At 35.7% G+C, this 13701-nt stretch overlaps 2 protein-coding genes across 3 annotated transcripts in view; both read right to left on the bottom strand.

Annotated features, from left to right (window-relative positions):
• Positions 1–7037, bottom strand: part of LOC109047384 (gamma-adducin-like) — a 92028-nt gene extending 84991 nt beyond the window's left edge. The window contains exon 1 of one of the 2 annotated variants that reach the window (XM_042749143.1): positions 6925–7037. The gene's annotated coding sequence lies outside the window, so the exon portion shown is untranslated. The remainder of the gene's footprint in view (positions 1–6924) is intronic. The other variant, XM_042749142.1, reaches the window with a different exon arrangement.
• A 1811-nt stretch (positions 7038–8848) lies between these two features.
• The window catches only part of LOC109089835 (NACHT, LRR and PYD domains-containing protein 1 allele 2-like), a 77520-nt gene continuing 72667 nt past the window's right edge, over positions 8849–13701 (bottom strand). Inside the window, exon 11 of the mRNA XM_042749678.1 lies at positions 8849–9664. Within this exon, the coding sequence (XP_042605612.1) occupies positions 9321–9664 (344 nt within the window). The 3' untranslated portion in view covers positions 8849–9320. The remainder of the gene's footprint in view (positions 9665–13701) is intronic.

Here is a 13701-nt window from a genome sequence, read left to right as displayed (position 1 = left end):
ATCTTGTTTGTGTTAGTTTTAATCTAAAGAGCTTTTCTTAATCACTTATTACTATGCTACACTACTAGGCTAGGCTGTTAGCTTGCTAACTTATGATTTCTAAAAGATAAAACAACAAAAGGGAAATGCTAAAGTTCATAGAAACATACTCTCTGTATTCTTGCTGGTTTTGAAAAATTATGCACCAATTTCAACAAAAGCTTATATTTGACTCTAAAATTGTCATGCGGCCCAACCAACACAAAGAAACCCTTCCTTAAAAAATCAAACAATTTATTTCTCTCAGACATAAAAATCTTACTGACTTTTTAAAAGCAGGGCATATAACCCATTAAACAACAACAAAAAAAAAAAAAAAAAAAAAAAAAAAAAAAAACACATACCAGAATTTTAAACAGTCATAATTAAAATAAATAAATAAATCTATTCATTTTCACAATAAATATTAATGTTAAAATGTTAACAATTGTTTACAATTATTTTAACATGATCATTAAGGTATTAAACATACTAACTAAACAAATAATAAACACATAAGTAAAATACAAAGTGCCTGAAGTTGAGGAAACACTCTATAAACATGGAAGAAAATCTAAACTACATCTAAAATTATTCTAAAGATCTATTCATGTTAGTATATGATGAATTATTCATTCATAAATACAATGTTTTGAGGGGTTACACCACATGACATTTTACAATCTGAATTAACCTTGTTTTGTCAAAAAATGGAGACTTGTTGAGTTTGACACAGTCACAAGGTCTTTAGGTGTTTTTTCATTTCATGTTTCATGTTTTGGTTTTCTCCAGATTTTTTTCACATTGGTTGCACCACATGACTTTGATTTGGCAAATACAGCAAAATCTAATTTCTCCAAAATCATTCTCCACTCAGCTGTAAGTTAAACATAAAATATCTCCTAACTGGTTTCAATGTCACATTTTGCCTAAGCGAGGACGGAAACATAACTCGACTGTGGAAACTTGTCATATCTTCTCTGAACAGAAGGACGTTGAGCGTGTAAAAGAACATGGAAAAGGTCTCTTAGGCAAGACGTAAGCCCATTCAAAGTCTGTGAAAGGGGTCCTCAGTCACATCCAAAGCGGTCTCATGGGGTCTGTCCTTCTCACTTCCTGTGGTGGGATAGAGTGGTGTTAGGGCTGTGAGAACCATCTCTATGGGGCCTGTTTCCACCCACACATGTATAAAGAGATTATTCTGACCCTTATCCCACAGACACGCCATTCCCGACAATGATGCTGTCTTATGCCACACCAGCACATCCAATTATACTACAAGACTTATTCATGCTGCTCTGTCATTTATCTTGTTCATCTATAATCAAAAAACCCAGCAGAACAGTATGTGGACATGTCTAAGACCGCATTTTGCTGCTGTGCGCCTGTCTTGTGGGTTTATAAATCTAAATCTATAAATCTGAATCTTGAATGTCAATGCAGATGTTTTTGTCCAATGGACTTCAGGTTGTAAAACTCTCGTTTAAGGGGTTGGCCAATGATAATAAGAGAAGTTCTTCTCTTGAAAAGCATTTCTTGAGTCGAAGACATCACGAGAAAGGACATTTCAATACAAATAAAAAAACCCAAATACTCCACCAAAAGTGTAATTGTGATTATTAATTTTCACAATATAAACAAAATTAATTATTCCCTTAAAAGTGTAATTGTGATTATTAATTTTCACAATTTAAATTTAATGATTTGGATAAAACTCTCTAAATGAAAAAAAACATACTGAAATCCCACTATTAAGTATTAAGCCTCAAATATCAAATATAAAATTAAGCACACAGAATAACATAAGTGGACTTTGAACAATTAATTGCCACTTTGAACGATTATGTAATTGTGCCATTCGTAATTATAATCACGATTAGAAATTTGATTACTTGTGCAGCCCTAAGTACTTGTATTTTAAGTCTAGAACATTCAAATATTGCACAAAAAATTGCATTATTTTTTGTTCACTGTTCAGTATGTAGTTAAGAAAAAATTATTATTAAAATGTTCTTATAGTTTGGTGCCACTTTCGCAAATTGTTTCGCCATACTTTTTTTCATATTTACTGACTCAATTTACAGTGGCACTTTCATTTGTAATAATATACTTTAGCTGTTTTTACACAGAAACCCTTTCTGAAAAGTTTTTTTATATATTATTATTATTATTTCTTGGTGGAAATGGACTTAACCCAGATAAAACACAGCAAGTCAATTTTAAAATATGTAGTTAGTAAAATCCTTAATTTACACCAGTTTATTGGCATTGTAAAACACATTTACATATGAAAAAAAGTGCTTGGCTACGGGTGCAACCTTTCAGTCCCTTCACCACATGCAAACAGTGAAAAAGAAAACCAGGATAAAAACAAACCTGAAATTAGACTCATATGGAGCGGCAAGACCAAAGAAAGTGAGAGTAAGTTGCACAATAAAAACACCACCACCAACACTCACACACGCTCCACACATCCTCAAAACAAAATGAAATGTTTCCATGGCAGAACGCAGTCAGCATGTGGAGCTCATATGTTTCTGATAAGCTTTGATGGGGAACTGTGAGGTAATGATGAAGTCATCCTCTTCACATGTACAAATAAAAAAAAAATACTTTCCAATATACAATCATACTCACACTAACACTAACACACACACACAGGGCAAGCACACACAAAACACACACAGAAATATGACTATAGTTTACAGAGCTTGTCAGGGCAAGAGAAGATAAAATTACAATTACAATTTGTGTTTACCTTTACACACGGCTGAATAGCAGATACTCCAAATGTATTTCTATATGTATCTGACAGCAGAAAGTATACTGAGCCAGATGGAGCTGAGCCGAAGAAAGAAAAACAGAAAGAAGTTCACCCTGCCCTGATCATTTGCAATATTCATTCGCTCCTTATGAAAAATGTGTGAAGAGAGACAAGTGGACATACCCATGGAGCGGGAAAATAACGGAGAAAGAATAAAAAGGGCTCAAGTTATTAAAGATTTAAATAAAGACACTGATTTTAAATCTTGCCAATATTAACAGAAAATTGTGTATCTACACAATGAACACAGGATGAGCCGTATTGTCCAATTTGCATAAACATGACTCTTACGAAGTGATTTGTTTTGCTGAGTCAGTCAAAAAGATTCACAAAACAGCATCAAATGCACTGAGTTTAGCATTTGGAATAAAACTTGATCAGCCAGTGAATTATTCAGAGCTGAACAAATGACTCCTTCGCTAAACCACGAGTTAGTATTGACCGGAGGTAACACTGTGCGGGTAGCACACATTATCAGAACTCCAACAGTAGTTATGTATATACAATGTATGAAACATATCAAGCTTAATATTCATATTTATATGAACTCCAGATAGGCTCAAGCGGCAACCTCCCACTCTCTCTAGTGAAGCCAACAAATAAACTACCCAAACTAAAATTCCCAAACTTACAACAAGAGGCTGACTCCAAAAGGCAGTCAATCCCATAGACTCCCCATGTTAAAATTCCCAACTTTACAGCAGAAAAAAAAACATGTTTACAGCCTGGTACAAAAAATTATTTTTGCCCTTCATGACAACCGTGAGGGGGTAAATTTTTTATAAGTCATCCGTTGAAATTATATTAAGCCTTTAAGTTCTGCATAATTAAGGGCGTGGCCACTTGTGTGACAGGTGGATTGCCGCTGCTGTCACTGCCGTCGAGCTAGGTGGGCGTGGCTTCAGTAACCAGCTCCCGCCTGTTTGCCCATTTTCAATTATATGGGAGTGATGCACGGTGACGCGCTGCCAAAATATCGACACGGCCCGCTCCCCCCACCTCAAAAACCAAAAACACTCTTCAGAAACACTAAAAACAAACAAACTACGTCCATGTTTTTATACAGTCTATGGATAGGCTACACTACTTATCCTGCAATGATCTGTCATTAGTCCCGTCCCCCTGCACCACAACCCAGTTCTGATGGGGCTTACAGTAACCCTCCTTCGAATCACAATCAAACAAATCTCAATCCCTGATATTTTGTGATGTGTAATCTATTAAAACTGGTGCTGTCAAATGATTAATCGCATCCAAAGTAAAAGTTTTTGTCTGAATATTGTGTGTGTATACTGTGAATATTGATTATGTATATAATCTGAGTTTTTGGTGTAATGCTATGTGTTTATGCAGTTTAAGTTTCAAAAAAGACATTATTTTCCACATACTGTACATTATTGTAACACCCAAAAGAGAAAGGAAAACTTGAATCGCATCATTTGACCCCTTTAGTAACCGCATTTTTTTTGGTTGTAACCATGGTTAGTTTTTGTAAGGGATATTTTAATGTTATTTTATATCTTTTTATTTTACGGCATGTATTTGTGAAAATGATTAGGCTATACGTATAGCACACACCACACAGAACAATGCTGCGCATTTCAAGACACTTCAGTGTATATATATATATATATATATATATATATATATATATATATATATATATATATATATATATATATATAATATATATATATATAGACAGTACAGACCAAAAGTTTGGAAACATTACTATTTTTAATGTTTTTGAAAGAAGTCTCTTCTGCTCATCAAACCTGCATTTATTTGATCAAAAATACAGAAAAAAAATGTAATATTGTTAAATATTATTACAACTTAAAATAATAGTTTTCTATTTGAATATACTTTAAAAAATAATTTATTCCTGTGATGCAAAGCTGAATTTTCAGCATCATTACTCCAGCCTTCAGTGTCACATGTAACATCCAGTCTATCACATGATCATTTAGAAAGCATTCTAATATTCTGATTTATTATGAGTGTTGGAAACAGTTCTGCTGTCTAATATATTTGAAGAATAAAAGGTTAAAAAGAACTGCATTTATTCAAAAAAAAAAAAAAATTTCTAATAATATATATTTTCTAATAATATATTTTTCTTTACTATCACTTTTGTATCAAGTATCAAAACCATCAAAAAAAAAAAAAAAAATATCACATTTTCAAAAAAAAAATAAAAAGAAATTACTGACCCCAAATTACTGACCAGTAGTGTATATATTGTTATTACAAATATTTATATTTTAAAAACATAGCTTCTTTTTTTTATTTATTTTTTTTACTTTTTATTCATCAAAGTATCCTAAAAAAGTATCACATGTTCTGAAAAAAATATTAAGCAGCAGAACTGTTTCCAACTTTGATAATGAATCATCATATTAGAATGATTTCTAAAGGATCATGTGATAATGATCCTAAAAAGTCAGCTTTGCATCACAGAAATAAATGTTAATTTAAAGTATAATAAATTTAAAAAACAATTATTTTAAATTGTAATAATATATCACAATATTACATTTTTTTCTGTATTTTGATCAAATAAATGCAGGCTTGATGAGCAGAAGAAAACTTCTTTCAAAAACATTAAAAATAGATGTGTCTGTGAAGTTTCAGTTCAAAATTCCCTACAATATATATATATATATTAAAACATACAAATTATGCCCCCTTTTACAATATGTAATATAAGTCTCAGGTGTCCCCAGAATGTGTCTGTGAAGTTTCAGCTCAAAATACCCCACAGATCATTTATTATATCATTTTGAAAATGCCGATTCAGTCTTTTTGCCTTGTGAAATCAAAATGACAGTGCCGTGGGTGAAAACTTACAGATTATAGGGTTTTCATACTATAACAAAAAAAATCTTAAAAAAAAAAAGATAATCAAAAAAACACACTCAAATTTCCTTTTTTCAGACGCTTGCAGAAAAAGGCTTACCAAAACAAAGTTACTGGGTTAATCTTTTTCACATTTCCTTGGTTGGTAGATGCACCGGGAACCTGATTATACAGTAGCACTTAAAACCTGGAAAAGTCAGATTTTCATGATATGTAACCATAGACTGTATGTAACCTCTAAAAACTATTTGTGATGTGTGATACACGATTTATTCTTAAAGTACTTATTTTACTTTTGGTGTATGTATAAAAATAAATATTAAATTATATATTAATGTATTTTAAATAATTAAATCTAAATATCTATATGCATATTAAATGTTTTTTGAATAAAAATATAAATTATTTTATGCTATATAAAACAATATTGTTTTAATATGTTTAAAGTACATTGAATTATACACACACACATATACATATATATATACATATATATATATATATATATATATTAAATTATCTTAAATAAAAAATAATGTTTTGTGTGTATAATTGGCTCTTAATATGGTACTTTCATGCATTAAAATACATTCAATTTAAAATACAATACAAATAAAGAAAAATATACGTTTTAACTAAAAATACAGAAAATTAATTCGTAATTATAAAGACTGACAAAATATTGTAAATAAAAATATTAACTTTTAAAATGCAAAGAATAGCTTTTTTCAAAAAAATTATAAAATAATAATAATAATAATAATAATAATAATAATAATATTATTATGTATGTATGTGTGTGTGTGTGTGTATATATATATATATATACATACATATATATATATATATATTTGTTTATGTCTGTTTCACCTGACTAACACACATACATACATACATTATTTATTTATTTATAAGTATACTGACACTGTAGCGCTTGTTTATGTCTGTTTCACCTGACTAACACTAATATCCCATGCATATTCATGCTGCATCAAGCACTCTATTAAGAACTGAACACTGCTGTCTAATCATGACAGTGTCTCTGTTAGAGCCGCAGCAGCGCAGGGAGGGAGGGACGCGCTGGAACTTCAGCAGCGCGTCAAACGCGTCCCTGTGCTGCGGCTGAAGCCACAAATCCACTAAACACAGCCACAGACAGCCCTGCTTAGCCTAACCGATGCCTGAGTAACACATCCGAGCAGAACGCACTGAACGCCGCTTACCTGTGACGGTCACCGCGTCTGGAGAGCTGCGCACAATCTGCTGCTTTCATTCAGTCCGCGCACGCGTTCGGTGCAGGCAGCACCATGGGCAGCACGAGCGTTTTGAACTGTTCTTCTTCTTAGTCTTATGGCGGCTTGTAACCATGACTTGTCAGGTGCATACCGCCACCTACTGTATTTTGAACTTTAGGTCCATGTAAGCGATTAGTAATATTGTTTCTAATCTATCTCTGCCCCACACAGTCATATTGACCATTAACTTGAGAAATGTTATTGCATTATACCAACTTGTTTTTGGAATAATAAGAGGGATACTAAATAGATTTCGAATAGAATTCACTCAAAAGGCTAATCTAATGCGTATGTCCGCATACTTTACTAACCCTTTATAAGCAAATGCTTCTATCTAGTGGTCAAAAATAGTAGTACATCACAATACGGAAGCGTGCTTGGCCATAACGTGAAATGCTGTAATTGTGAACTGTTTAGTTCATAACTGCATGAGTGAAAACAGTCCTTCTGAAGTAACGAACTCATCTACATCTCGGATGACCTGAGGGTGAGTAAATGTTTAACAAATTTTAATTTTTTGGTTAAGTATTTCCTTGGTAGATTGTGCAAACATCCTTCCGTCATCAATCATTCTATCACACAGACAAAAGATCACAAAACAACAAACAAAAAAATCAGTGTTTTACCGCATTTGGTCTAGTAATCATTCTGTCATCAATCATTCTATCAGATGGAGAAAAGAGCAGAAAGCAGGAAACAAAGTGGTAAAATGAGCAAAGTTTATTGAATAATCCTAGTTGCATATGTTTCAATGCTCAGACTTCATATGGCCAGCACAAATCCAACAAGTGTTATTATACAGGAAGCAACAGCAATGGAACATTTCAGCTTCACAACATCGTCCTGTGATGTTCAAAACCTTAAAATGGAGATTTCTCTTAACTCTTACTCGTGAAGACATATCCATTGAAACCAAACAGTCGTAAAACTAAAAAACAATGGAAATACAACCAAAAATGTCTGATCAATGAATAAACCAATGAGTATTAAATGATTATTATAAAAGATTATATGATAAAGAGTAATAATAAAATGATTAAAGGATAATAAATGATGAATGAATGTTAAAAAAATGGAACACACAGGTTGCTATGAAGAATCCTTAGATCCTTCACCTTTAGGAGTAAAAAGACCATTTTCATTTGGCACAACTCAAACCAGCTACTGAAAAATTTATTCATAAAATGAGACACCTGCATTACATATCTAGCCCTGTAAGCAAGCTGTGTTCTTGAGATTAAGTTGTCATCGTAACTAACAGATAAAATAAAATAAAAAATCGGAACTATCATACAGTGGTCCCAGAAAGTATTTAGACACTTAAGTCACACTTAAAAATCTGAATTTCATTGTATTAGATACTAAAAGGTGCAATCAATAGAATGCTACCATCTTTCTTAACACTAACTTAACTTTTTTAGAGACACTGATTCAATCAGTGGTCTCAAGTTCCCTTCTGACGCAGAACCACCATCGATGAAGTTGATTATATTAACATACACAAAGTTTGACATCCATAGATTTTTCTTTTTTACTTTGAACACTACCTACTGATTGTTTAATTATATCTCGAAAACCGAACAAACCTCATTTTGTGAAATGTTTTGGTTGAAAAGTGTACTTGTGCTGTAAAATAAGGCAGCAGCTATTTGCACGATAGATGCTATATTTACGCTAAGTGCAAAGTCGGGTTGAAACAACCCAGCATTTTTTAGAGTGTAACTTCTATTTACACTATGTAAAAATAGCAGTATTTTCTGCTATTTATACTACTTATATGTGCACCTCAGTATTGTAGTACATTACAAAACAGTATGCAGTAATAACATATTGACTGTAAATTATCATTTTAATTCAAATTATTAAATGGATCCTGACTTATTGGGACAATAAAGCAGCTCCCTACACCTACCCTAACCCTACCCGATACTTCATTTTCAACTTTTTGATTATTTTCCTTAATTTTTATTGAAAATGCCTTTCCGATGTAACATAAGATGTGAAAAAGTGTCAAGAATGAGTTCGGCAAAAGGTGGATTCGAACTCGGGTCGATTGCATCAAAAAGTCTGCACTATGCATTTTACCACTTACGCCACTGATGCTGTTATTTGACAGCCGTCTTTTGTAGTGTTGACTATCCCAAGCATACGTTAATGGGCGGAGTTAGTGTTAATAGCTTCTGCCAACAAGGCGAGATATTTGCACTTAGTGTAAATAGACACTCTGATAAAATAAAAGGCACTTGTTTTGATATTATTAGTTGTGTTTAAAGAGTGCAAATATTTTTGGGGCCACTGTAGATCTCCTGGTGAATTTAAATTACTCATCCTGTTTTTGTAACATCACAGAGAGACACTGAATTAGTATAAAGCACAAATCCAGCATAGATAGGTTCAGTGAATGTGGTGTTGAATGTGTATAAGTGTCTGAGAGTGTTTGTGTCAGAGATGCTGTAGAAGGACAGAATGCCGGCCGGCTCGTCCACATACACTCCTACTTTGTTTAAGGGAGGTGCTGGGGGAGGAATGTGTGTTCCCCTATTATCATGCCAGGCAATCAGTTTCTCCCCGAAGCAGCTCAGAATCCAGGATTTGTCATTGGCTCCAAACCTGCTTTCAAAACCTTCTCCTTTCCTGCCGATTCCTTCATATGACACGACCATATCACCTTCACCTCTCCATTCAGCCTCCCAGTAACAGCGTCCAGACAGACGCTCTTTACACAGAACCTGCGGAAGGCCGTCAAATCTCTCTGGATTATCAGGATATATCATTGGATCTGGATTACGCACCAACTTTTTGTTGCCGTCTGCAACAGACAGGAGATTGTGTGCCGTGTTTGGATCCAGTGTGAGATCACAGAAATCTGCACAAAAGAAAAGAGAACACAATTAAGACCTCAAAATATGTTCAAGAATCAAATTGGTCAAATTGGACTTTTCGGTTCCACATAAATATTCTTGACCACATGTACACAGTTTTATACTTGAGATCTTATTCTGGTCTTCTGTAAAATGGTGTCCTGTGAAAAAACGTATGTGTAGACCTACATTTCAGGAGCTCTTCTCTACTCATGTTCTCTCCACTGTGTTCCTGTTAAATAAAAAGAAAAGCATAATGTGTCATGTTCTAATTGTTGGACTCACCAAAAATGTTGAAGAACACCAGACTTTGAGCCAAGCCTTCAAAAAGCAATTTTCATAAGTTCTTAAGTGCAGGAGTCAAAAAGGTTTAAGTACTTAAGCAAACAACAGTAGGAGACTCCTCATGCAATGATATCAGCTTTACTCAGGGAGGGGGGTCAGTGTGTGCTTGCTGTCAAAATACCAACACTAAACTAGCACAGCGACTCATGACAGGGTTTGATTGATGCCGTTTGGTTCAAGAACTAAGAGCGTCACATAGAAATCGTGGCTCAAAACCAAAAGCCTTTGGGGTTTGTTGGCCAGCAATAACGGTCTTGAGCGAGAGTGAAACCAGAGTCATTTTTCCCGTGATTTATTTCTAAGGTGATAACACATTACAAACTTGATGCTGGTGTTGCATTTGACAGAAGACTTATGACTGCAAGAACAGCAGGGTAAAGGCTGCTAAATATCAAGAGGAACATCTACTACCATAAATGTCAAGAAAATACAATCTCAGAACCTGCTGTGCCACGTACTTAAAGGGTCATTGGTAGTGGTAGTTGTGTTGCTGTCTATGGAGGATCAGAAAACTCTCGGATTTCATCAAAAATATAATAATCTGTGTTCCAAAGGTTTGGAATGATATGAGGGTGAGTAATTAATGACTTTTTGGGTGAAATAACCCTTTAAATATATTAAATAATATTTTGCTTTCCATCATTTATTAGATTATTTTTGTAGTTTATTAGGGATCAAGCACCTAAGGTATCTATTATATTTGTTAGTTTTCTTTTTCTTTTGCTTTTGAGTCTATGGCCACCCATAGAACCGCTTGCAGGCACACAGATAAGCTGGCAAAAACATTGTGATAAACAAGTGTTCTTTCATAACGCTTCAACAAATCTCATGAAGCGTACACCAAAATGGCCAAAATATATCTCCGCAACACTTCTGTGTTCAGACCAAACTTGGTGTGTGTTATAACAACCATGACCTGAGGGTACATAAGTGGTTACAGCACAGCACCACCTGGTGGTCAAGAGATCTGAAAAATGTATTTTTTTTTCTTATAACTTTTAAACAGTTTGACACGAATTAATCAATGGTCTTGTTAGATTTGGTGTAGAATACCAATTAAAACAATACCAAATTTTTTTATGTCAGAATTTTAGCATAAAATGTTGTACTTTATGAATGCTTTCGCTTATAGTTACAAAACTTGGTTTTTGTCTTCAGCACCATTCCATAAAGCAATCATTGCAAATATTCTATAACGTTTGTGAATTTTGTCTGATAGCCATGAATCTTACCTCATTCTATTGCTTGGATCCTACAGAATTTAATGGTGTATGTTTTTTGACAGTTGATTTACTTTTTTGACCTACTTCTTTGACCTACTTTTTTGAACTTTTCTTAGACCAGGGGTGTCAAACTCCATTCCTGGAGTGCCACAGCTCTGCCAAGTTCAGCCTCAACCTTAAATCAGTGTTGCAGATCAAGTTAATCAACTCCTCCAGGCTTGTTTGAAAACCACAGGTATGTGTTGTAACAGGCTAAATACACACTGGAAAAGGAGATCAGAGTGGCAAAGAGGAATTATTCTGATAAAATAAGGACTCAGTTCACTTCCAACGACTCAGCATCAGTGTGGAAAAGTCTGAAGGAGATCACCAATTACAAGACACCACCCCCCAGCTCTCTGGAGAATCAACGACTGGCAGACGATCTGAATGAGTTTTACAGCAGATTTGAAAGAAGAACACCCATGACCTGCCCTGAACGCCTCTCCACACAACCGTTCACACCATTCACAACTCCTGCAACCCACCTTGAAATGCTTCTCCAAACAACCGTTCTCACCATTCACAACTCTTACAACCCGTCCTGAACACCTCTCCAAACAACCGCCCTCACCATTCACACCTCCTGCACCCCCCCTCTCCCCCACACCTGCAATACAGATAAGCGAGGATGCGGTGCGCCAGGTCTTCCGGAAGCAGAAAAGGAAAAAAAAGCACCAGGCCCAGACAGTGTTACACCAGTCTGTCTGAAATCCTATGCTGACCAGCTGGCCCCCATCTTCACACAGATCTTCAACAGATCACTGGAGCTGTGCAAAGTCCTTTATGCTTCAAACGGTCCTCCATCATCCCCATCCCAAAGAAATCCAAAATTACAGGACTAAATGACTACAGGCCTGTGGCTTTCCATCTGTGGTCATGAAGTCATTTGAAAAACTGGTGCTGGCCCACCTAAAGGACATTACTGGACCCTTGCTGGATCCTCTTCAGTTTGCCTACAGAGCAAACAGGTCTGTGGACGATGCAGTAAACATTGGACTGCATTATGTTCTGCAACACCTAGACAGACCACGGACTTATGTGAGAATCCTGTTTGTGGACTTCAGCTCGGCCTTTAACACGATCATCCCAAACCTCCCCCTGCCCAAACTAACTCAGCTCTCTGTGCCCACCTCCGTCTGTCAGTGGATCAACAGCTTCCTGACAGACAGGCAACAGCTAGTGAGGCTGGGAAAATACACATCCAGCACCCGTACAATCAGCACTGGAGCTCCTCAGGGCTGCGTTCTCTCCCCACTGTTCTTCTCCCTGTACACCAACGACTGCACATCTAAGGACCCCTCTGTCAAGCTCCTGAAGTTTGCAGATGACACCACACTCATCGGTCTCATTCAGGACGGTGACGAGTCTGCTCACAGACAGGAGGTTAAAGAGCTGACTGTCTGGTGTACTCTCAACAACCTGGAGCTTAACACACTGAAAACAGTCGAGATGATCGTGGACTTCAGGAGAAACCCCCCTGCTCTCCCCCCACTAACCATCATGAACAGCACTGTTACTGCAGTGGAGTCATTCAGGTTCCTGGGCACCACTATCTCTCATGACCTGAATTGGGACATTCACATTGACTCCATTGTGAAAGAGGCCCAGCAGAGGTTGTACTTCCTTCGCCAGCTGAGGAAGTTTAACCTGCCACAGGAGCTGCTGAAACAGTTCTACTCCGCCATCATTGAATCCGTCCTCTGCACTTCAGTAACTGTCTGGTTCAGCTCAGCTTCTAAATCTGACCTCAGAAGACTAAAGAGGGTAGTCCGGACTGCTGAGCAAATCATCGGTACAACCCCTCCCTTCTATTCAAGAACTGTACTTATCCAGAGTGAGCAAAAGGGCTGGCAAAGTCACTCTGGACCCCTCACACATCCAGCACACACCCTGTTTGAACTGTTGCCATCTGGTCAACGCTACAGAGCACTGAGCACCAGAACGGCCAGACACAGGAACAGTTTCTTCCCCCAGGCAATCCATCTAATGAACACTTGATAATAACTGTGGAACACATTACACTATTTATATTTACAGACACACACATTATCTAACACACATACTTAGTGCACACTTAAATTATTATTATTTTTTTTTGTTGTTGTTTTTTTTTTTTTGCACATAATATACCTGTACATACATAACTGCTCATTGTAATATATCTGCCATACAATTGTCAATATGTATATTGTCATTCCTTACCTACTTATTTGTATTTTTTGTATTTTTTATTC

The sequence above is a fragment of the Cyprinus carpio genome, chromosome B22 (assembly GCF_018340385.1).
Source record: "Cyprinus carpio isolate SPL01 chromosome B22, ASM1834038v1, whole genome shotgun sequence".
In the NCBI taxonomy this organism is placed as follows: domain Eukaryota; kingdom Metazoa; phylum Chordata; class Actinopteri; order Cypriniformes; family Cyprinidae; genus Cyprinus; species Cyprinus carpio.
Note: the sequence above shows the minus strand (reverse complement) of the source record. Positions and strands in the feature narration are given on the sequence as shown.